Raw genomic sequence first — 27,042 nt, forward strand, 5'->3', positions numbered from 1 at the left:
TTTTCTATTATTTGACCTACTGACCTAGTTTTTGATGGCACGTGACCCACTTTCGAACTTGACCTAGATATCATCAAGATGAACATTCTGACCAATTTTCATACAGATCCCATGAAAAATATGGCCTCTAGAGAGGTCACAAGGTTTTTCTATTATTTGACCTACTGACCTAGTTTTTGATGGCACGTGACCCAGTTTCGAACTTGACCTAGATATCATCAAGATGAACATTCTGACCAATTTTCATGAAGATTTTGTGAAATATATGGCCTCTAGAGAGGTCACAAGATTTTTCTATTTTTAGACCTACTGACCTAGTTTTTGATGGCACGTGACCCACTTTCGAACTTGACCTAGATATCATCAAGATGAACATTCTGACCAACTTTCATAAAGATCCCACAAAAAATGTGACCTCTAGAGTGGTCACAAGCTAAAGTTTACGGACGGACGGACTAACGCACGGACGGACGGACGACGGACGACGGACGCTGCGTGATCACAAAAGCTCACCTTGTCACTATGTGACAGGTGAGCTAAAAATAGGAATTTTAGCCAAATTGAAAAAAAAATAGGAAAAAGTAGGAATTTTAGGGACGCTAGACAGCCTGCCCCTTGTGACCCCTTTGATGTAGTGACCCCATCTACTCTGTAAGTCCTATCACCCTATGAAGTCTGAAGGTTCTAGGTCAAATGGTTCACAAGTTATTGCCTTATATTGTACTTAAGTTATATCCAGAAAGCGAAGTATGAAAGGGGCATAATTCTGTCAAATATACAATTAGTGTTAAGGGGATTGTAACCACACATGCAGATGATGATTATAAAGAAACAATTATACCTTTAATTTCAAGTCATATAATCTTTTAAAGTACCAAAGATATGTCTAAAAACAAAGCTTTCAAAAAAATTTAACAAGAAAACAAGAGCTTGTATAACACGAAATATCCCCCTTGATGCATTCAGTAATTGCACATGGAACAGAAATTATTTGTTCACTGTGCACAAAAGTTCTACTTTTCAAGGTCAAAGTGAACTTGACCTTTGATCTATTGATCTCAAAATCAATAGGGGTCATCTTCTGGTCATGATAAACCTCACTATTAGGTTTCATGATCTTAGGCCCAAGCAATCTCAAGTTATCGTCCGGAAACAATTTATCGCTCTAGGTCACTGTGACCTTCACCTTTGACCTCAAAATCAGTAGGGGTCATCTGGTGGTCATGATCAACCTCCCTATTAAGTTTTGTGATCCAAGGTCTAAGTGTTCTCAAAGTATCGTCTGGAAACAGTTTTACTGTTCCGGATAACTGTGTCCTTGACCTTTGGCCTACTGACCTCAAAATCAACAGGGGTCATCTGCTGTTTATGACCAACCTCCCTATCAACATTCGTGATCCTTGGCACAAGCATTCTTGAGTTATCATCTGGAAACCATTAAAATGTTCCTAGTCACCTTGACATTTGACCTTCTGACCTAAAAATCAATAGGGGTAATGTGCTGATCAACTTTTATGATCCTAGGCCAAAGCGTTCTTGACTTATCATCCGGAAACTGTTTAACTGTTCTTGGTCACTGTGACCTTAACCTTTGTCTTACTGATCTCAAACTCAATAGGGGTCATCTGCTGGTTATGACCATCCATCCTATCAATTTTCATGATCCTAGGCCCAAGTGTTCTTGGGTTATCATCCAGAAACGGATTGGTGTACATACCAACCGCCTGACAGACCGACCAATATCTACAAAACAAGAGGACCATGATGGTCCTGAATCGCTCACCTGTTCCCACATGACCCAGTTTTGAGTATGACGTCGTTTTTTTCTATTATTTGACATACCAGGGGTCACACTGGGAATTTTTTTCTCTGAGCCACTGCTTTTTCCGAAGATAAAATTATGAGGACAACAACGGCGAAGCGCATAGCATTGACGTTCTTGTAGGACTATATTATATGTACCAAAGTACTCATACTACTCAAGAAATTAATGTAGTTATTATATATGTCTTAGTAACCCTAAAAATTAAAAAGCTATTTATAAAATCAATTTGTGTTTCTTTCTAAAATTATCATTTTTATAAACATTGCTATTTACATGTAATAAAAAATCTGAAAATCACATTTAAAATAAAGATGTCAAAAAAGAAAAAAAAATGTTTAAAAAAAAAAGTGTCTTATTTTGCACATTGCCTATAAGTGGGTGGGGTTCGATGCCTTCGCATGTTTTATTCTCGAAAAATACTTCAAAATAAGAGCTCCTTTTGCAACAGTTGTCATATTTTTCTTAAATGTAGACTTTTTATTGGCTTTTTATTAAGATTGCACTAAAAATCTTGTCAGAAATGACAGAAATATCCAAAAATCACGGTCGCGAAAACGGGTGACAAATTCGGAAAACGTAAGTTAGAATTAAATATTTGCTAAAATACCTATGTTTTATTGCTTTTCTATCATATTAGCTATTCAATACTTACAATTTCTGCATGTCAAAAGCATTTTTTTTTGTTTTTGCCCAAACTAACCCTCGGCAATCACAAAATGATGATTATAATTATCTAGTTTGTTATTCAATAATCTAATTATCGCAACTGCCTGATCAAATAAAAAAAATGCAAATTGGCTCCCTCCCTTTTAATAACAGATGTTGTGTCTACACAGATTATCGATTTTTCACACCTTTTGGTTCGTAAAACTGGCAATATTCGTAGTTTTGCAGACAGACATAGCTTCGGACCATTTTCGCCAATTAGAAAATTTCGGAGCCACATTTAATTTTTTGTCGCAAATGGCTTAAGTGGCGATCAACAGCGTGACCCCTGCATACAGACCTAGTTTTTGAGCTCATGTGACCCAGTTTTCAACCTGACCTAGATATCATAAAGATAAAAATTCTGACCAATTTTCATGAAGATCCATTGAAAAATATGGCCTCTAGAGAGGTCGCAAGGTTTTACTATTATTTGACATAGTGACCTAGTTTTCGAAGGTACGTGACCCTGTTTTGAACTTGACATAGATATCATCAAGGTGAACATTCTCACTAATTTTCATGAAGATCTCCTGAAAAATATGGCCTCTAGAGAGGTCAAAAGATTTTTCTAATTTTAGACCTACTGACCTAGCTTTTAACCGCAGTTGACCCAGTTTCAAAACTGACCTAGATGTCATCAAGATGAACATTCAGACCAATTTTCATACAGATCCCATGAAAAGTATGGCCTCTAGAGAGGTCACAAGGTTTTTTTTATTATTTGACCTACTGACCTAGTTTTTGATGGCATGTGACCCAGTTTCAAACTTAATCTAGATATCATCAAGGTGAACATTCTGACCAATTTTCATGAAGATCCATTCAAGGGTATGGCCTCTAGAAAGGTCACAAGGTTTTTCTATTTTAAGACCTACCGACCTAGTTTTTGATCGCAGTTGACCCAGTTTCAAACTTGACCTATATATCATCAAGAAAAACATTCAGACCAACTTTCATACAGAACCCATGAAAAATATGGCCTCTAGAGAGGTCACAAGGTTTTTTTTATTATTTGACCAACTGACCTACTTTTTGACGGCATGTGACCCACTTTTGAACTTGACCTAGATATCATCAAGATAAACATTCTGACCAATTTTTATGAAGATCCATTCACAAGTATGGCCTCTAGAGAGGTCACATGGTTTTTCTATTTTTAGACCTACTGACCTAGTTTTTGATGGCACTTGACCCAGTTTCGAACTTGACCTAGATATCATCAAGACGAACATTCTGACCAACTTTCATACAGATCCCAATAAAAATATGACCTTTAGAGAGCCTGAGGTCACAAGGTTTTTCTATTATTTGACCTTCTGACCTAGTTTTTGATGGCACGTGACCCAGTTTCGAACTTGACCTAGATATCATCAAGATGAACATTCTGACCAATTTTCATGAAGATCTTTGTAATATATGGCCTCTACAGAGGTCACAAGGTTTTTCTATTTTTAGACCTACTGACCTAGTTTTTGACCGCACGTGACCCAGTTTCGATCTTGACCTAGATATCATCAAGGTGAACATTCTGACCAATTTTCATAAAGACCCCATGAAAAATGTGACCTCTAGAGTGGTCAAAAGGTTTTTCTATTATTTGACCTACTGACCTAGTTTTTGAAGGCACGTGACCCAGTTTCGAACTTGACCTAGATATCATCAAGGTGAACATTCTGACCAATTTTCATGAAGATCTTGTGAAATATATGGCCTCTAGAGAGGTCACAAGGTTTTTCTCTTTTTAGACCTACTAACCTAGTTTTTGACCCGCGTGACCCAGTTTCGAACTTGACCTAGATATCATCAAGGTGAACACTTTGACCAATTTTCATAAAGACCCCATGAACAAGAGGACCATGATGGTCCTGAATCGCTCACCTCTTCCCACATGACCCAGTTTTGAGTATGACGTCGTTTTTTCTATTATTTGACATAGTGACCTAGTTTTTGAGCTCATGTGACCCAGTTTTGAACTTGACCTAGATATTATCAAGATAAAAATTCTGACCAATTTTCATGAAGATCCATTAAAAGATATGGTCTCTAGAGAGGTCACAAGGCTTTTCTATTATTTGACCTACTGACCTAGTTTTCGAAGGTACGCGTCCCTGTTTTGAACTTTATCTAGATTTCATCAAGGTGAAAATTCAGATCAATTTTCATGAAGATCCATTGAAAAATATGGCCTCTAGAGAGGTCAAAAGATTTTAATAATTTTAGACCTACTGACCTAGTTTTTGACCGCAGTTGACCCAGTTTCGAACTTGACTTAGATATCATCAAGATGAACATTCAGACCAACTTTCATACAGATCCCATGAAAAGTATGGCCTCTAGAGAGGTCACAAGGTTTTTTTATTATTTGACCAACTGACCTAGTTTTGTAAGGCACGTGACCCAGTTTCAAACTTGACCTAGATATCATCAAGGTGAACATTCTGGCCAATTTTTATGGAGATCCATTCATAAGTATGGCCTCTAGAGAGGTGACAAGGTTTTTCTATTTTTAAACCTACTGACCTAGTTTTTGACCGCACATGACCCTGTTTCGAACTTGATCTCGATATCATCAAGATAAACATTCAGACCAATTTTCATACAGATCACATGAAAAATATGGCCTTTAGTAAGGTCACAAGGTTTTTCTATTATTTGACCTACTGACCTAGTTTTTGGCGGCACGTGACCCACTTTTGAACTTGACCTAGAGATCATTAAGATGAACATTCAGACCAACTTTCATACAGATCCCATGAAAATTATGGCCTCTAGAGAGGTCACAAGGCTTTTCTATTATTTGACCTACTGACCTAGTTTTTGATGGCATGTGACCCAGTTTCGAACTTGACCTAGATATCATCAAGATGAACATTCTGATCAATTTTCATGAAGATCTTGTGAAATATATGGCCTCTAGAGAGGTCACAAGGTTTTTCTATTTTTACACCTACTGACCTAGTTTTTGAGGGCACGTGACCCAGTTTCGAACTTGACCTAGATATCATCAAGATGAACATTCTGACCAATTTTCATAAAGATCTTGTGAAATATATGGCCTCTAGAGAGGTCACAAGGTTTTTCTATTTTTAGACCTACTGACCTAGTTTTTGAAGGCACGATACCCAGTTTCGAACTTGACCTAGATATCGTCAAGATGAACATTCTGACCAACTTTCATAAAGATCCCATGAAAAATGTGACCTCTAGAGTGGTCACAAGCAAAAGTTTACGGACGGACGCACGCACGCACGGACGACGGACACCGCACGATCACAAAAGCTCACCTTGTCACTTTGTGACAAGTGAGCTAAAAATGTGACCTCTAGAGTGGTCACAAGCAAAAGTTTACGCACGGACGCACGCACTGACGCTGCGCGATCACAAAAGCTCACCTTGTCACTTTGTGACAGGAGAGCTAACAATATACCCCTCCTTCTTCAAAGGGGGGCATAAGAATTCCAAGTATAAGAACTTTGTGGCCTTGACCTTGGGTTAAATAATGGGCCCAGCAGCCCCTGCACATACTTTGTTTGTATGCTGGACAATGTTTATGTAAATTGTACGTAAAATCATAAGAAAGAATAGTCATAACCCCAGTAAGGCTTGAATAAACTACCTCAAGGCTGAGGGCCCACAAGTCATATTTCTTTGCAAATAAGGGATCATTCTGTCACTCACCTCCTATTTACTTATTTACCTCTAATTCATGATTGAGACTAAACTTTTTTCATGTGGCTCTTAAAAAGAGGTTAATTTCTTACAAACTGTTACTTTTCCACTAAAAGTGTCTCAGAATGGTGCTGAACCACCACGACCCCAGCAAATGAAGTAAAGTAATCTTTAAAAGTATATCAAACAGATTATAATGAGTTATTTCTAAACAGTTACCATCTGTATGTCCTGGTGTACTTCTGGCCTCCAGTTCAAAGTTTCCAAATTTTATTTTGTCACCCTCTTTCAGTTGAATATCAGCTTTTGCATTGCCATCTTTACTGATCACACTTTTACAATCTGGAAACTTCTCTTTCAATTTACCGGTTCCGGTTATGTGATCCGCATGCACGTGTGTATTCACTGAAATATGCATAACACATTGCCAATCACATAAATCTCATATGCATGTGCAACAATGTCAATATTACTGGGACTGCCTACATGTAATTGATTGTAAGCCAAAATACATGAAAAACACTCAGTCCTTTAGCATTTGAAAGAAAATAAAACTGACTGCTATTATACAGTGACAGACTATGTTATAAAAGTAAAAACTCCACAGGTCACTCAACACAACAATTGTAAGACATTCTTATAAAATATTTTGTCAAATAAGGCCAATTATAACTACTAATGCAAGATTCATATCATTATAATAAATCTTATAACAAATCTATTAAATCAAAACTGAGTTACGATAGAAAACAGTAACAAAACTATAAGAATGAAAATATGGGATAATATTTTCAAGTTGTGGTGTTTGTAAAGGTAGTTGTTTAGCAAGATAAAAATATCTGAGCCGCACCATGAGAAAACCAACATAGTGGCTTTGCGACCAGCATGGATCCAGACCAGCCTGCGCATCTGCACAGTCTGGTCAGGATCCATGCTGTTCACTTTCAAGGCCTGTTGCATTTATAGAAATCATTAGCGAACAGCATGGATCCTGACCAGACTGAGCGGATGCGCAGGCTGGTCTGGATCAATGCTGGTCGCAAAGCCACTATGTTGGTTTTCTCATGGCGTGGCTCATTTGTTTGATTGATGAGTATGCCATTTAGTATTTTTCTCAAAAAGCCCAACATTCCGTAACAAGAGGACCATGATGGTCCTGAATCGCTCACCTCTTCCCACATGACCCAGTTTTGAGTATGACGTCGGTTTTTCTATTATTTGATATAGTGACCTAGTTTTTGAGCTCATGTGACCCAGTTTTGAACTTGACCTAGATATTATCAAGATAAAAATTCTGACCAATTTCCATGAAGATCCATTGAAAAATATGGTCTCTAGGTTTTTCTATTATTTGACCTATTGACCTAGTTTTCGAAGGTACGTGACCCTGTTTTGAACTTTAACTAGATATCATCAAGGTGAACATTCTCACTAATTTTCATGAAGATCTCATGAAAAATATGGCCTCTAGAGAGGTCACAAGGTTTTTCTATTTTTATACCTACTGGCCTAGTTTTTGACCGCACATGACCCAGTTTCGAAACTGACCTAGATATCATCAAGGTGAACATTCAGATCAATTTTCATGAAGATCCATTGAAAAATATGGCCTCTAGAGAGGTCAAAAGATTTTAATAATTTTAGACCTACTGACCTAGTTTTTGACCACAGTTGACTCAGTTTCAAACTTGACCTAGATATCATCAAGATGAACATTCAGACCAACTTTCATACAGATCCCATGAAAAGTATGGTCTCTAGAGAGGTCACAAGGTTTTTTATTATTTGACCTACTGACCTAATTTTTTATGGCACGTGACCCAGTTTCAAACTTGACCTAGATATCACCAAGGTGAACATTCTGACCAATTTTTTATGGAGATCCATTCACAAGTATGGCTTCTAGAGAGGTCACAAGGTTTTTCTATTTTTAGACCTACTGACCTAGTTTTTGACCGCACATGACCCTGTTTCGAACTTGACCTAGATATCATCAAGATGAACATTCAGACCAATTTTCATACAGATCCAATGAAAAATATGGCCTTTAGAGAGGTCACAAGGTTTTTCTATTATTTGACCTACTGACCTAGTTTTTCAAGGCAGGTGACCCACTTTCGAACTTGACTTAGATATCATCAAGGTGAACGTTCTGACCAATTTTCATGAAGATGTCATGAAATATATGGCCTCTAGAGAGGTCACAAGGTTTTTCTATTTTTAGACCTACTGACCTAGTTTTTGATAGCACGTGACCCAGTTTCGAACTTGACCTAGATATCATCAAGATGAACATTCAGACCAATTTTCATACAGATCCAATGAAAAATATGGCCTTTAGAGAGGTCACAAGGTTTTTCTAATATTTGACCTACTGACCTAGTTTTTGATGGCACGTGACCGAGTTTCAAAACTGACCTAGATATCATCAAGGTGAACGTTCTGACCAATTTTTATGAAGATCTTGTGAAATATATGGCCTCTAGAGAGGTCACAAGGTTTTTCTATTTTTAGACCTACTGACCTAGTTTTTGAAGGCACGTGACCCAGTTTCGAACTTGACCTAGATATCATCAAGATGAACATTCTGACCAACTTTCATAAAGATCCCATGAAAAATGTGACCTCTAGAGTGGTCACAAGGTTTTTCTATTTTTAGACCTACTGACCTAGTTTTTGACCGCACGTGACCCAGTTTCGAACTTGACCTAGATATCATTAAGCTGAACATTCTGATTAACTTTCATGAAGATCCCATGAAAAATGTGACCTCTAGAGTGGTCACAAGGTTTTTCTATTTTTAGACCTACTGACCTAGTTTTTGACCGCACATGACCCAGTTTCGAACTTGACCTAGATATCATCAAGATGAACATTCTGACCAATTTTCATAAAGATCCCATGAAAAATGTGACCTCTAGAGTGGTCACAAGCAAAAGTTTACGGACGGACGGACGCACGGACTGACGGACGGACGGACGGACGACGGACAACGGACACCGCGCGATCACAAAAGCTCACCTTGTCACTTTGTGACAGGTGAGCTAAAAACATATACTTAAACTTCATTCCCTCAGTGTATACCCTCCATTCCATATCTTGGTTTTCCTTGTCAAAAACCTGACTTTATATTAAGATCCTACTTAATTCAACTTGAAATTTATGCTTACACCAGTTTTTAAACTGATAAAATTTTGTATCTGGTTCAAAGAAGAACCGGCTATCTGTCATGTCTGACCCATTTTCATCTATCTATTCATGTTTTATGTTAACATCCCAGGAATCTTCAAAATAACCTTCTTCATTGATGGTAATGTCATACCCATTACAGGAGGTCAGAGGCCAGTTAGGCTTACCAAGCACCGCTTCCCTCTAGGTACCAGACTGGCTGGCAGTAAGTTCTCATGTACATTTCACAGTATAATACAGCGCTGGTAGTAAAATGACCTTGGAAGTGCTGGTAAAATATGAATGTTTTATATGTAAGGTAAGCATGAAATAACCTGTGATCATAATAATTATAACAAATCCTTCAAAAACTTTGGCTTTTAACCCTTAATACCTTGCTTAAAATTTCTAGAATGGACTGGTCTATCATTCGATTTGGGCAGTACCATTTATCATCTGGAGGGGAGTTCAGAAATTCTACTGACACAATAGAGAACAGTGCAGACCAAGATGAGCCTGCAAAGGCAGAATCCCTTGCCACCAGCATGCTAAAAGTTAAATTCACTAATGTGACACATCTGACCTAACCTTGATCTTTTCTAAAAATAGATACACAGTATCTTTAAAAGTCTCCTTTTCAACCCAGACTACTTTAAAACATGCCGACATATAACTATTATCTCTGTGAAAAATAGTGTTACATGTATGACACATTTCCTATAATTTGAACTTAAAAAGGCATTTTCAGAAGATGTGGCAATTTTCTTTTGATATTTAGGACATAATAATGTTACATGTATGACGCATTTCCTATAATTTGAACTTTTAAGAGATATGGCAATTTTCCAATAAACATAGTATTACACACACTATTAGACAAAAACTGTGCTAATATATATTTGTAACAAAATATATAAAACTTACATACAAGTATATATTGTTAAAACTGAATAACTGGCAACTCATTATTTTGTTTGTTTTGGGTTTATATAATGCCATTTTCAACTGTATTTCAGTTTAATATGTAACGGTGGGCAATTTACCTAACCAGCGTTCCTGGATTCAGTACCAGTACAAACCTGTTCTCCACTAGTAACTGCCAACTTAATTGAAATAATGTGAAAAAGTCCACATGTGTATGAAAACTGCTGAAGAACAAAATATGGTCTCCAAACGGCACTGTTCAGAAAGGGAAAACGTCTGTGCTTTTTTCAACATTTATATTTTTGTTGGGTTTAACACTGTGTTTTGACATGCAATTGTCTCATAATTATAAACAATTAGTGGTTCTTTACAAGTAATTGAAAACTATCCTACATGAATTAAAGGCTGAAGACAAATTTTCTTCTAAAGATGCACTGTTCTCAGTTTATCATCATGGAGAAAAAAAATCACCATTCCCTAGCATTCAGCCTTCCGGTCTGGCAACCAGTCACTTATAATTTCAAGAAAATGGGAATTTTTCATTGACAAAGTTCAAAGTATAACCTCAAATTCCAGTATTAGGGTTTCAGACTGGCAACATGTTTATTGGGTCGTCATAAGCTCTACCTTTACATCACTGTGCCTCCCGTTCAATTTATCCAAATGATGAGTATAAAAAACTAAGATGCCCACAGGCAACATGTCGAGCCCGCCAGCTGTCAAAAGGACTAGGAGTTGCACATGACACCCTGTCTCACTGAGACAAACATTTATGCCAAATAAAAAATGACTGCAAAAGTTACAATTTAAGTTATTTATAGTTACAACAAAGGGAAGTAAATCTTAAAACAAGAGGGTCATGATGACCCTGGATCGCTCACCTGAGTAATATAAGCTACATGTTTCAAATGTCAAACTGATGATTTTTATAAATTTTTTAGAAGATTTTCCGATGTAAAATCAAGTAATCCCTGGGGCGAGGCCAATTTTACCCCGAGGTCAAGATTTGAAACTTTGTTTGTAGAAGTCTACTAGGCAATGTTACATATCAAATATCTAAGATCTAGGCCTTCTGGTTTATTTTTAGCAAATTTATGAAGATTTCCCTATGTACAATCAAGTAATCCCTGGGGCTTGGTCAATTTGACCCGGAGGGGGGGGGGGTCAAGATTTGAACAAGTTTTGTAAAGGTCCACTAAGCAATGCTACATGTCAAATATCTAAGCTCTAGGCCTTCTGGTTTATTTTTAGAAAATTTTGAAGATTTGGGGTCATGATTTGAACAAATTTTGTGTAAGTCTACTACCGGTAGGTCTAGATTTTTCCCTACGACCAGTAATAAAAAATTACAATATAAGCTTTTTATAGTCACAACAAAGGGAAGTAATTCTAGGTTCTTGCACATGACACTCCGTCTCATAATGGTGAAAAATTGTGCCAAGTTACATCAAAATCCTTCCATTCATGAAAAAGAAATGCTCTGAACAAAGTCATTCTTGTGTCTGACATTTGACCTCCAAGTGTGACCTTGACCTTAGACCTAGGGTCATGGTTCTTGCGCATGACACTCCGTCAGATGGTTGTGAACATTTGTGCCAAGTTACATCAAAATCCCTCCATACATGAAGAAGAAATGTTCTGGACAGTCATTATTGAATTTAACATTTGACCTCCAAGTGTGACCTTGACCTTTGAGATAGAAACCTGCGGTTTGCGCATGACACTCTGTCTCACTGAGGTTAACATTCATGCTAAATATAAACGAGATTGCTCCATGCATGTCAAAGTTATGGTCCGGACAAACAAATCGGGACAGACGCACGCATGCACGCACAGACACACGCACGCACATACACCAAACAGCCATTTAGACAACAGTTGTCTTCGCTTCCACAAGCGGGCTTGACAAAAACTCAAAGCTATGCTGATGATGACTGCTAGTAAATTCCTTCCCTTTCAAGTGTTTTCTTTTTTATATAGGTCACATGAATGGTGGCCACAACAATTTTCATGATTTATATGATACCCTTTTATAATTATCTTAAAGCAGCATGCCTCCAGATTTGGCTAAAAAATAATCTTTCCTCCAAATTGAAGTTTGGTCTTATTATGAACATGAGAATATGAATTTTTGTTTCTAAAATATTTTAGAAGTTCCAAATCAAGAACAAAAGATGACTGTGTCGGGAATCAAACCCCGGACCGCCGCGGCAATAAAAACATTTTCCCGCTGTCGTAACCAATAGCGCTATAGCTAAAGTAGTGAATAATGACTTCCAAATATAGATATTTATAATCAAGACAATTTACATGGAGTAAAAGAGTGACAAATGCTTTTCGATTTTCATCGTACAAAGTAGTAAAAACAGCAAATTCTCATGCATTTCAGTAATTAAGTTTTAAAGCCTTCTTAAGAAATATAGCATTTATTTCAAGATATCTAAAAAAAATATTTTTTGTTTGTTGTTGAACTATCTGGAGGCATGCTGCTTTAAAGTACACATCAACCCTGGATTAAATTATGCATATTACTGTTCCTCAGATCAGTAATAACAGTTCATTGACCATTCAGTCCTCTAAACCAGAGACAGCATTCAGCTGCTTTAATCTTAATAAATCATAAAAGCTCTAATTTTTCAACCCTTGTTTTGACGACTATCTCTTATAATAATATTTACTTGTTGACACAAGATCACTTGCTTCTCACCAATGTATCATTCGAAAATAATGTTGAAATTATATCAAGTGGTGTAAAGGTAACAAAAGTTTAAACACTTAAAGATGTTGAAGCCTGACCATGCTGATGAGCCTTAGGCTGAGGAATCGTCGTCCTGTGTCCCCTAGTGATCCCTACTCAGCTTGACTGTAAAAGCAGAAGTTTATGTAAGGGAAACATACGCGAGAAATCATTCTGATAGCACATGGCCAAAAGTTAAATGTTACAAATTTTAACTGCAATCATTTTTTAAAATTTTTAATAGCTCTTAACTATTTTTGCAGCACAATTATCAATATTTTGAGCACCTTACATGACGTCTTACCTGTATCATATTTATGAAAAACAAAAGCTGTTCATAGGACAGCCACGCTCGACTATTCGTATTGTTGTCCTAGAAGCAGGAATAATACCCTAAATGTTAAAATATCTGTAGAGTTTAAATCCAGTATCTGCATTTGTTTTGGAGATAGTAACTTGAATGCAAAACTTTAACTTGGACAAGTTTTCTAAGTTTTAAATGGGTCAAAATACATGTCAGAGTTATGCTATCACCTAGTTTTATAACCCTGCGAAGACACAAGTGAAGTTTGAATTCAGTATCTGCATTAGTTTTGGAGATGCATGCAAAATTTTAACCAGGATTTTCAAAATCGAAAATGTGGCATTATTTGCCCAAAATGTCAAGAGTTATGGGACTTGATCCTGTGATATTTGTTATTGACCTAGAAAAAGAAAAAACAAGAGGGTCAAGATGACCCTGAATTGCTCACCTGAGTATATTGAACCACATGTTTCAAATGGCAAACTGATGCTAAAATATTAGAAAGTAGATCAGTAGGTCACATTTATGGTCACTGAAAGACAGTTTAAAGATTGGTGTGCAAAACTGTACATGTCATCCAAATTTCAAGGCTGGATCTTAAACTAGAGTGGTCGCAAGCAAAAGTTTACACACGGACACACGGACGACGTAGACCTACTGACCTAGTTTTTGATTGCAATTGACCCAGTTTCGAACTTGACCTAGATATCGTCAAGATGAATATTCAGACCAACTTTCATACAGATCCCATGATAAATATCGCCTCTAGAGAGGTCACAAGGTTTTTCTATTATTTGACCTACTGACCTAGTTTTTCACAGCACATGACCCAGTTTAGAACCTGAACTAGATATTATAAAAGTGAACATTCTGACCATTTTCATGAAGATCCATTGAAAAGTATGGACTCTATAGAGGTCACAACGTTTTCCTAGTTTTAGACCTACGTGACCCAGTTTCAAGCCTGATATAGATATTATCAAGGTGAACATTATGACCAATTTTCATGAAGATCCATTGAAAAATATGGCCTCTAGGGAGGTCACAAGGTTTTTCTATTTTTAGACCTTCTGGCCTAGTTTTTGATCGCAGTTGACCCAGTTTCGAACCTGACCTAGATATCATTAAGATGAATATTCAGACCAACTTTCATGAAGATCCCATGATAAATATCGCCTCTAGAGAGGTCACAACGTTTTTCCATTATCTGACCTAATGACCTAGTTTTTGATGGCATGTGACCCAGTTTCAAACTTGAACTAGATATCATCAAGGTGAACATTCTGACCAATTTTCATGAAGATCCATTGAAAAGTATGGCCTCTAGAGAGGTCACAAGGTTTCTCTATTTTTAGACCTACTGACCTAGTTTTTGAGTGCATGTGACCCAGTTTTGAACTTGACCGAGATATCATCAAGGTAAACACTCTGACCAATTTTCATGAAGATCCATTGAAAAATATGACCTCTAGGGAGGACACAAGGATTTTCTATTTTTAGACCTACTGACCTAGTTTTGGATCGCACATGACCCAGTTTCGAACTTGACCTAGATATCATCAAGATGAACACTCTGACCAACTTTCATAAAGATCCCATGAAAAATGTGACCTCTAGAGTGGTCACAAGCGAAAGTTTACGCATGCACGCACGCACAGAAGGCGGACGACAGACGCTGCGCAATCACAAAAGCTCACCTTGTCACTTTGTGACAAGTGAGCTAAGAAGTTATATACCTTTACATGTAAATAATAGCTATATGTACTTGCACGCAAAACTTTAACCAGGATTTTCGAAGTCCAAATAGGGCATAATCTGGCCAAAAGGCATGTCCAGAGTTATTGGATGTGATGCTATCACTAATAGGTGGCATAGTTTGGCCAAAATACATGTCAGAGTTATAGGACTTGACCAAGTGAGGTTGATAATTGACCTAGAAAAAAACTAGAATGTGTCTGTAGAACACAGCGTGTGGCCCCCACTGGTACATTTGTCACAAATAAGGGGAAATCATTCAAATGTTTGCAGTCTTAATGGGGTATAGCCTCAAAAAAAAATTATGAAATGGATTCATTATTCTATACCATATACTTTTTGAGCTATGAGCATCACAAACAAAAAATCCACTATTTTGGCTATTTCAAGGGCCATAACTCTGTAATAAACGCTAAAATTCTCAAGAAGAATGCCAAGTGTGCAAGGTCACATTATGATAAAAACTCGAGCAAGGTTTCATGAATTAACATTAAATCCTTTTTGAGTGAGGCACATAATTAGGTGAAAATTTGCATTTTCTGACTATTTCAGGGGCCATAACTCTAGAAATAGGGGGCGGACCCAGATGAAAAATAGGAGGTGCGCAAGTTCATATCATGATTAAGACTCATGCAAGGTTTCATGAATATAATTATATTAAATACTTTTTGAGCTAGGCATGTCACAAGATGAAAATGTGTATTTTTGACTATTTCAGGGGCCACAACTCTAGATATAGGGGGCAGAGCCAGACGAAAATAGGGGGTGCGCAAGTTCATACCATGATAAAGACTCATGCAAGATTTCATCAATTTATATCAAATACTTCTTGAGCTAGGCGTGTCACGATGTGAAAATGTGCATTTTGGACTATTTCAGGGGCCATAACTCTAGAAATAGGGGGCAGACCCAAATGAAAAATAGAATGTGTGCAAGTTCATATCATGATTAAGACTCATGCAAGGTTTCATGAATCTATATCAAATTCTTTTTGAGCTAGGCGTGTCACAAGGTGAAAATGTGCATTTTTGACTATTTCAAGGGCCATAACTCTAAAATTAGGGGGCAGAGCCAGACGAAAAATAGAAGAGGTGCAAGTTCATATCATGATAAAGACTCAAGCAAGGTTTCATTAATTTATATCAAATACTTTTTGAGCTAGGCGTGTCACGAACTTCGGATGGACGGACGGACAAGAGCAAATCTATATGCCCCCACCACTCATGCGGGGGGGGGGGGGGGGGGCACAAAAAGATTCAAAGCTATATGCTCTTAAATGATAGCTATTATGTAATTGCATGCAAAACTTTAAACCAATGTGTGATGCCAATGCTGACGTCAGGATGAGTAGAATAGCTTGGAATAGCTTGGACTATTCTTCCGTAATAATTAATATATTGCTGAATTGTAAAACTGACGGCCAGGACCTTTTAGCTTTTAGCAATAGTTACTAATTGCTGAGATGCCTGCATGTGCAGCAGACCTAACTTTTTAAATAACCTACTTTTTACAGTGCATTGACTTTTTTTAGCAAAAATAATGAGCAATATTCAGACTGAATTTTTTTCTGATATCCTGACCAAGCCTTTTTGTAAGGTACTATAAATACCCAGGGGTCACAACAGCTAAAGTTTTGGTGTAAAAGTACCCTAAACAGATTTTTACCTAATATTAATTGTAAAAAAAAGCCTGATTTTAAGCGTTTGAGCTACTTATGAAAAATTGTAGCAAATGACTCAGAGTGACCCCTGATACAACTTAAAATTTCTGTAAGAACTGATCCAATGCCACTTTAAATATTTAAGTTACTTGCTACCTATTAGTTGTTGGGTTTTTTCCAGACAGCTAAACTGAGGTGTACTTGACATAGTATCAATACATTATACAATTCAGTTAAAAATAAAAATCAAGCATCATCATTTTAATTCAATCTTTAATAGTTAAAATATCAAGCACAAACATTCAAATTTCATCGGACTGTTTTGACATTGATCTCCAGTTAAACATACCTCCGTATACAAGTTTAAGTCCCAAGTCTGTCACAAGTTTGGCATCTCTGTCCACAGTCTCTATTACAGGGTCTATAAGTATAGCCTCCTTGGACTCCAGATCAGCTAGAAGGTAGGTGTATGTGAATGATTTGTATTCCAACAGCTGGAAAATAATGGAGTAAAATCAACATTTTGTTGGAAAATCTTGTCCATAAACAAGTCCTGTCTGTCAACTGGTTCATTGCATGTTTTTGAATGTATTTATGTATGTTTATCATCAGCCATTTATTGCTACTTTTTTAATGTCTCATAATTAGATTACTTCTGAGAATTTTTGGCAGTATGCAGAACTGGGAGGCTAGAAGCCACTATCTTCAGCAAAAGTGTGATGAGACGAAATCATAGGTTAAGTTAAAAATTATTTAAATTTAAGACTAAGAGTACAATCAGGAAAGAACTATCATGGCCTGTTATACACATGCACATACTGCACAAATGCCTGCTCATGTACATACTTGGGCAAATGCCTGCTCATGTACATACAGTATTACTGGGAAAATACCTGTTCATGCACAAACAAGGTAAATACCTGCTCATGAAGATACTGGACAAATACCTGCTCATGTACATACTGGGCAATGCCTGCTCATGTACATACTGGACAAATGCCTGCTTATGTACATACTGGGCAAATGCCTGTTTATGTACATACTACTGATACTAGGCAAGTGTCTGATCATGTACATACTGGGCAAATGCCTGCCCATGTAACTTCTGGGCAAATGCCTACTCAAGTAAATACTAGGTTAATGCCTGTTCATGTACATACTGGGCAAATACCTGCTCGTGCATAAGCTAGGAAAATACCTGCTCATGTACATACTGGGAAAATGCCTGCTTATGTATATACTGGACAAATGCTTGCTGATGTACATACTATACAAATGCCTGCTCATGTACATACTGGGCAAATGCCTGCTCATGTACATACTGGGCAAATACCTGCTCATGCACAAGCAAGGTAAATACCTGCTCATGTACATACTGGTCAAATGCCTGCTCATGTACATTCTGGACAATGCCTGCTCATGTGCATACTGGGCAAATGCCTGCTCATGTACATACTGGGCAAATACCTGCTCATGCACAAGCTAGGAAAATAACTGCTCACGTACATACTGGGCAAATACCTGCCCATGCACATACTGGACAAATACCTGCTCATGTACATTCTGGGCAAATGCCTGCTCATGTTCATACTGGGCAAATGCCTGCTCATGTACAAACTTGGCAAAAACCTGCTCATGTACATACTTGGCAAATGCCTGCTCATGTACATACTTGGGAAAATGCCTGCTCATGTACAGACTTGGCAAATACCTGCTCATGTACATACTGGGCAAATACCTGCTCATGCACAAGCTAGGTAAATACCTGCTCATGTACATACTGGGCAAATACCTGCTCATGTACATACTAGGCAAATGCCTGCTCATGTACATACTGGGCAAACACCTGCTCAAATACTTATCAAGCGAATGCCTGCTAAAGTACATACTTGGGAAATACCTGCTCATCCACAAGCTAGGCAATGCCTACTCATGTACATACTGATGAAATACTTGCTCATGTACATACTATGCAAACTCCAGCTAATGTACATGCTGGGCAAAAGCCTGCTCATGTAACTACTGGGCGAATGCCTGCTCATGTACATTCTTGGCAAATGCCTGTTCATGTACATCTGCTCAAGTCGTACTGGATACATGCCTGCTCAAGTACATACTCCAGGCAAATGCCTGCTCATGAACATACCAGACAGCCTGCTCAAGTACATACTGGGAAAATGTCTGCTCATGTACATACTTGACCAATGCCTGCTCATGCTTGGCAAATGCCTCCTCATGTACATAGTGTGCAAAAACATCCTCATGTACATACTTGGAAAATGTCTGCTTATGTACCTGCTAGGCAAATGCCTGCTCATGTACATACTGGGCAAATGCCTGCTCAAGTATGTACTGAACAAATGCCTGCTCATGCACATGCTGGACAAAAGCCTGCTCATGCACATGCTAGGCAAATGCCTGCTCATGTACATACTAGGCAAATGCCTGCTTAGATGTACATACTTGTCCAATGCCTGTTCATGAACACATTTGGCAAATGCCTGCTCAAGTACATACTAGGTAAATGCCTGCTCATGTACATACTGGGCAAATACCTGCTCATGTACATACTAATACTTGCTCATGTAACAAGGTCTAATTACTGGGCAAATGCCTGGTAAAGTATATACTGGGCAAATGCCTGCTCATGTACATTCTTGGCAAATGCCAACTCATGTATATACTGGGCAATTGCCTGCTCAAGTACATACTGGACAAATGTCTGTTCATGCACAGGGATAGGAACTGCCTAATCATGTTCATACTGGGGAAATGCTTGCTCATGTACATACTTTGCAAGCTCCTGCTCCCATATACACTAGACAAATGCTTGCTCATGTATATACTTGGAAAATGCCTGCTCATGTAACTACTGGGCAAATGCCTGTTAAAGTACATACTGGGCAAATGCCTGCTCATGTACATACTGGGCAAATGCCTGCTCAAGAACATACTGGACAAATGCATGCTCAAGTACATACTGGGCAGATGCCTGCTCATGTACATACTGGACAAATGCCTGTTCAAACTTACATAGTCTGGGCAAATACCTGCTCATGTACATACTTGGCAAATGTCTGCTCAGTTAACTACTGGGCAAATGCCTTCTAATGTACCAGAATTGAAAGAGTTATCTGCCCTTGAAAACTGCATTTTTGGGGACAGGGCAAGCCCAGCTCCAGAAATATTTGACTGGGGGTGCACAAGTCCAGAACGAAGATGTCACCGCGTATGCGCATCGCACCAGGTTTAAATACCGGTATGAAATAATAGCCTCTGATGCATTTATTGGTGGGGTTCTCAATCCCCTCCTTTTAGTGGGGGGGGGGGGGGGGAGGGTCAGTTGGCACTCCCCCTAGAAATGTTTGAAATATAGGGCATGAAATAGTTACTCCCCTCTTGGAGGGGTTAGGCTGTCCCTCTGGAAAATTTTGAAATATGCCTCTTTCTCGTAATTCCGAGCCTTCTCATTGATCCGAGCCTTTGGAAAATTTGCACTTGCAGCTATTTCCTGTTTCTAAATTTTATGCATGTTGTGGCATGTCTAGACTAGCTCCTAGACTATGATATATCTTTTTACATTTTTATGACTGAATGTAGTGAACTGAGCCAGTCTATATTCTATGTCCAATATCATATATGATAATTTCAACATCAGTCCTGTGTGAAAATCTCTGAAATAGACTGGCTTTTGTCTCTATGAAATTGAATTTGTCAAAAAAGGGAAAAATATAGAAATATAGTTATTATCAGTCTAGTGGCTAGTCTATGGCATGTCATATGAGAGTTAAAAAGAATAAAAAGAAAATAGTACGATTCACATTAAAATAGAAATATACTCAACAGAAAATTTTGGCACAAAATTTGCTTATCTAAAATCACTGGGGTAAATACTGGTACTGATGATAAACCCGAACAGAAAATGAGGTTTTTTACCTGTAACTTTTTTATTTCTGCAATTTGTAACCAATGGTCGGTATCAAAATAAAGCTTAACATTTGCTGAAAACTTTACATAATTCAAATTTATATTTAGTTAACAAACTCACACGAAGTGAGGCCCTGAAAGGGGTTTGTAAAATGGGGACTGTACGCAGGCTGACTGATGATAAATTCGACCCCTTTGTCATTTACAAAATTTTCTTTGTAGTATTATATTGAGACTTTCCCCAAAAAGCTGCAACAGTCATTCCTGATCAAGTAATGAAAAGTAACCCAATGTCAGGCCTTCATGTGGCGACAGTGAGCATGCGCAAAGAAAACACCCTCTCCCCCAGTTATTTTGGATAAATATTTTTTATACAGATAAATGTAAGTCATTTATTTATACAGAATATTTACCAATTTTGTTTTTATTTACACCAGTTGGTGCTGTAAGTGGAAACTATTAGATGGTGTGTTCAATTTTATAAATAACCGATCCAATTGAATATTTCCAAGGTGGTCGACTTTATCATCTGTCCGGGTTTATCATCAGTACCAGTATGCCTTTATCTCGTTATTCCGAGCCCCTAAGCCGGTTTTTCAGTGCTGGTCAGTAGAAGATTTAAGTTTCAAAAGAGTTTTTGCTATAGTTTGATATTCCAACATCTAAACTTATAAAATCCCCATGAAGAAAAATTCTAAGGATTTTTGTAAATGAATAATCTAGGCTTTCACATGATGACCCTAACCCTCTGAAACAACCAGATTCTTTCTCGTTAAAACCGAGACTTGCAATCATTAGTACTAGCTCTGAAAAATTAAGGCTTTTTTGAAAAAGTTCTTTGTTAAAATTAAGAACAGATATATTACTGTGTTAGCGGACAAAAAAGTTTTAAAATAAGTGCTTTCTGTTTTCTGTAAGAAGGTTATTTATTACCCCAATGATTTTAGATAAGCAAATTTTGTGCCAAAATTTTCTGTTGTGTATATTTCTATTTTAATGCAAGTAATTCTATTTTCTTTTTATTTTTGTTTAACTCTCATATGATTTGCTACAACATACATAAAATTTAGAAACAGGAAATAGCTGCAAGTGCAAATTTTCCAAAGGCTCGGATCAATGAGAAGGCTCGGAATTACGAGAAAGAGGCATATAACCTTCTTATAAAAAACTGAAACCGCTTGTAGTAAAACTTTTTTGTTTGTAAACACAATTATCGGTTGGCACTAGCCCCTCGGCCTGGCCCTGGAGCCGGGCCTGCAGGCTATCAAGTCAAAACGTCCCCTAGTATAAACACCCGTAGGCCTACTGCAATAGTCGAAGTACACACAGGAATAGAAACTGAAACTCAAAAACACATGCAGGATAAACCAGTGGACTCATTAGATCTATTATAAATTCGACATCACAATTTGCTTACCTGTCTGAAGATAAAATCACTCTTTTGTTCTAACGTTGACATCGTTCTAGCAGAAACTGTGGCAAACACCGGCTGCTGTCGAAGTTGAGCTCGTTCCCGAATCCGCACGCGCTGCAAATCCAAATGCAATTTCCTTTTGATTATATTTGAACAATTATAACATGGCGGTATATTTGTTACATGAAATGACCTCAAAAATATATATCGATTAAAGTTGGCAATTTTCGAAGTCATCGTGACTAGTAAGCGAATAATACACGACTTGTCGACTTATAAATGTAAACAATGTATATCGACATGCACTAATAATTCATCATTGACCCTGACCTACAGACGAGTTTATTTTCAAATAGGTAGATCTAGTCAACGATTTTTCAGGGGTGTAGCTGGGCGGAAATAAAAGTGATGACAATAATCCGCCTCAATAGCTCATTGGTAAATAATAGGACGCTTCAGGACAGCGTAATATCAGATCATAAAATAAGTCATAACCCCGATAAGCCAAATGAGTAAGGCTAATTGGTAGGGTAAACTTGTAAGTAAGTAAGCTTTATTTAAAGAGGATACAACAATACAACATATAAGCTCATAAGAGCTTTTTAACCGACTACATATAATACACTGTATATAAGCATCATCAAAGAGCTACAAAGCAAGACATATAATCAAGGCATAAATGCATTGTTAAGAATACATGAACTAAAAAACCAATGAATTAAAGCACAAGAACTAAGATGAAAGCATAGTAAACAAACAAAATTAAAAACACACATAATGATAAAACTAAGGAAAGCACATTCACAAAGCAAAGCAAACAGACAAGAACTAACTCAAGCATGGTATCAGGAAGGTCTAATACGTATCAGTTGTTCCAGATGGTATATAAGCAAATAAAAGCAGCACATAAGGATAAAAAAAAACTAAGGAAAAACATGTGCACAACAAATTAATTATTTAAAGCATATAATTGGAAAAACTAGGCATAGGATTGGCTAAAAAGAAGATTCATGCATTTCCAGATCTGCAGAGCTAACTATCCAGAGTTGCATGCAACACAATTGCAGTTTTTGCCAGTCAGAAAGAAATCATATTTTTAAACTGATTAAAATTGTTAGTTAGTCTGAATTCCTCTGGTAGTGAGTTCCACAGAACTGGAGCAGCATATCTAAAACTGTTCTTACCAAATCAACTAAGTTGTTTTAATATGTGGTACCTGTAAAATATTCGTATATCTAAAATTATAAGAATCATTCCTTTTACATATAAGATCATCCAAAACTGAAGGGGCTAAATGGTTTAAGATTTTGAAGGTTTCAGTGGCCATGATTCTGATTCTTCGAATGTGCAAAGATGGTAACTTGGCTTTATTGAGCAGATCTTGATATGAGCTTGTGTAATCCTCATATACAAAGCGCAAGGCTCTTTCCTGAATCTTTTCTATCTTAGTAGAGTTTCTTTTGGTGCAAAAATGCCATACTAACTGGCAGAAATTAAAATAAGACAAAATAAAAGAATAAAAAATGGTGAGCCTATTGAGTCTACATAAATTTCTACCTATTCTTTTCAGAATGTTAAGCTGCTGGCCTGCCTTTTTGCATATATTTTGTATATGGGTATTAAAACTCAGGTTAAAATCAATATCGACCCCTAATAGCTTAACCACATCATCACAGCTAAATACAAACAACTGGATTTTTACTATGTGTCTTTTTAACCAACAGACAGAGCCTGAAACTTGTCAGGGTTAACCTTCATACAGTTAGACGAGAACCAATTTATAAGTATACTGCTTTCATTTTGCAGGACCTGAATCAACTGCTCAAAGTTGGGGGTACTAAAAGAAAGTCAGCATAGTTGTACAATATACATTTATCAATAAAGTAAAAAATGTCGTTGATGAAGTTGATGAAGACATTAAATAGTAGGGGATAAAGCTCTGGGGCACACCCTTTTTTATCTGAGCCCACGTGCTGACGACCCCACCAACCTTGACCTGTTGCTTCCTGTTAGACAAGTATGAAGACAAAAGGTTAACCGAATGTTCTGAGAGGCCATAGGATTCCAGCTTACACAGCAGAATATCATGTGGGAGACAGGCGAAGGCCTTGGACTGGTCCATGATGACAGCAGCTACATACTGGTTGCTGTCCAAAGCCTCCCTCCAATCTCTAAAAGTCTCATGATTGTAGTCTGTACCAGGATATAATATAAGCACAGGTAAGTATCTGTTACTGGATACCTAGTTTGTCGCACAAGAGCTTTTTAGCTCGTGTTATAATTATGTTGATTATATGCGACGTTAAAAAAAACTTAGCTTTACCTGACATTGATAGAGGGGTCCGCGTTCATGACCGTCATTCATATTGACATGGAAACATGCAGTCATTGATCCCGCATATAAAAAAGTGAAAAGTGCAAACCCTCCAATTATCCCTCACATGTATCGCCTAAAAGCCAGTGATGAAACATATTCTGGCATGTCCTTCTTTGATAAGTTTGATATCCTTAGTCCTTACCAACATGGTTTCAGGTTAATGAACAGAGCTCTGTGAAACCCAGTTAGTAAGTTTCTCCCAAGAAGTCTCTAGATGCACTTTTCTGAACACTTAAGATATATTTTTTTATGAATCTGATTTGAGACTTGTCTGCAATATTGTCTTTGAACAACTTGTCGATGGTTGCACTATTTTTTGCACTTTTTTGAGTTAGTATTTATCTTACCCATATTTCAGCTCCATATAACAATATTGGTTTAACCATAGCGTCAAACAAGGGTAAACTTGTGTCGATATAAGGATTAGCCGGTATAGTTAATTTCGACATTTTAAAGGATGCCTTGATACTCTTTTTATATTGATCGTCTTTAGCCTTTGCGAACCCACCGTTGACCGAGAATATCAGGCCAAGATAGTTGTACCGCTGAACACATTAGATGTTGTTGCTATTGTAATTAAACTGTTCTTTGATAAATCAACATTGCTTATTAAATATCATAACCTTGATTTTATCAATGTTTACTTCTAGTGCCCACTCGTCGCAATAACGATGTAAAATGTCAATTTTCTGTTGCAGACCTTTTCTGGTAGAAGCAAGGAGGACGAGATCATCTGCGTACATCAAGCAGTTAATTATCTGACCGTTAATATTGATGCAAATAAATAATCTCTTACCCATAAACTTGAACGAGTCCAAAGGTCAGCAGCTAGGTATGTAATGAATGAATGATTACAACTACACATCTAGTGTACATAACTGAAATGTTGAAATCCCTTGAATGAAAAACTCTCCAGTATCGTAGGTTAAACTGTTCATTATACCTGTTTTACAAAATAAGGACCCAGACCGTCGCAACTGACCAAGGTTACCTGACCCCCATTAGAAATCTTAACTACTTGATTCCTTATTCCAGCACCCAATACTTTGCTAACTCTTATTTCCCTAGAACCATCCGTCTCTGGAACTCCCTCCCCACATCAGTCAAAGCTAGCCCCAGCCTCAGTATCTTTACAGAGAGGCTGGCGGTGGTCACTATGTAATTCTTCCATTCTGTCCTATTTTAACTGTAGCATACTGTCATTTTATCTTTTACTTATAATACTGTAACATATTAAATTTCTTTAACAACTGTTTCTCTGACAGTACCGACCAGCCATAATCGGAAATCGATTGTTGGTTGTACCGATGTAGATGTAGAAATACTGTTGAAAACGGCGTTAAATGATTTACCTTGATTTACCTTGATGTTGATAGCCGTCTTCTGAGTCATGACTCGTGTTGGCCCAATTTAAATCATACATTCACAATAAAAGTTTATATTACACATGTACGCACATATTAAGGCTGGTGAAATATTTTCATAGTCTACTGAAGGGTGAATTTATTATCTTTATTTTTCCAATCTGTGTTTAGTGCACTCTTAAAGGCATTCACGTTTTCTGCTACTACTGTCTGTTGGGACATATTGTTCCAATTATTTACGACTCTGTTGGAAAACCTATGTTGACTCACTAGACTGTTCACGTGATTTTTAGATAGTTTGTAACAGTAACCTCTTGTAGACGTAGATGTTGAAAACTTTATGTTAGGAATATAGGATTTGTCATATCCATGCATTATCTTAAAAAGTTGTATAATATCGGCTCGTTCACGTCGATAATACAATGTGGGCAGGCCTAATTTCTTAAGTCTCTCTTCATATGTAAAATCCTTCATTCCGCTCACAAGTTTTGTAGCACGCCTCTGGACATTTTCAATTGAAATAATGTCTTTTTTAAATTTTGAGGTCCACACTATACTTGCGTATTCAAGATGAGGTCTGACAAAACTCTTGTACAGAGGAAGAAAAATATCAGCTTCCAATGAAGTAAAGGTGTTACGGATCATCCCCAAAGACTGTTTGGCTTTTTTCACTTTTTGTGCGATGTGTTCATTAAAACTGAGATCGTCATCGAAGATTACTCCTAAATCCTTTTCTTTTTTGATATTTTCAATAGGGGTATTTCCAGAGCTATCAGGCATATAATACTGTGTGCCACTGTTGTTCTTCCCTAGATGCATACACTTGCATTTCCCGGCATTAATTTTTAGTTGCCATTTATCTGACCAAGTTGATAAAGCTGATAAATCCGACTGTATACTCTGTCTATCCATGTCAGTTGATATTTCACGATACAACTTAGTGCCGTCAGCAAATAATTTTACAATATTTTCAACAACCTCAGGCAAATCATTAATGTAAATCAGAAATAATGTTGGGCCTAAAACACTGCCCTGATGGATACCACTTTTAACTGCAGCCCAGTTAGAGTGCATATTACCGATGCGGACTTGCTGCTGACGATTGTTTTAAAAATTTTCAATCCACCTTAACACATTACCGCTAATGCTTTAAGCATACAGTTTATTTAGAAGCCTCTTATGTGGAACAGTATCGAATGCCTTCGCAAAA

The 27,042-nt window shown here is 37.3% G+C and overlaps 1 protein-coding gene across 1 annotated transcript in view; it reads right to left on the bottom strand.

The window, feature by feature from the left end:
- The window catches only part of LOC123561562 (persulfide dioxygenase ETHE1, mitochondrial-like), a 40,555-nt gene extending 18,164 nt beyond the window's left edge, over positions 1-22,391 (bottom strand). The window contains exons 1-3 of the mRNA XM_045354026.2: positions 22,095-22,391; positions 17,100-17,244; positions 6,422-6,607 (exon numbers count right to left, since the gene is read on the bottom strand). Of these exons, the coding sequence (XP_045209961.2) occupies positions 6,422-6,607; positions 17,100-17,244; positions 22,095-22,328 (565 nt within the window). The 5' untranslated portion in view covers positions 22,329-22,391. The remainder of the gene's footprint in view (positions 1-6,421; positions 6,608-17,099; positions 17,245-22,094) is intronic.
- Positions 22,392-27,042: the final 4,651 nt, after the last annotated feature.

This window comes from Mercenaria mercenaria, chromosome 10 (assembly GCF_021730395.1).
Source record: "Mercenaria mercenaria strain notata chromosome 10, MADL_Memer_1, whole genome shotgun sequence".
Taxonomy (NCBI): Eukaryota; Metazoa; Mollusca; class Bivalvia; order Venerida; family Veneridae; genus Mercenaria; species Mercenaria mercenaria.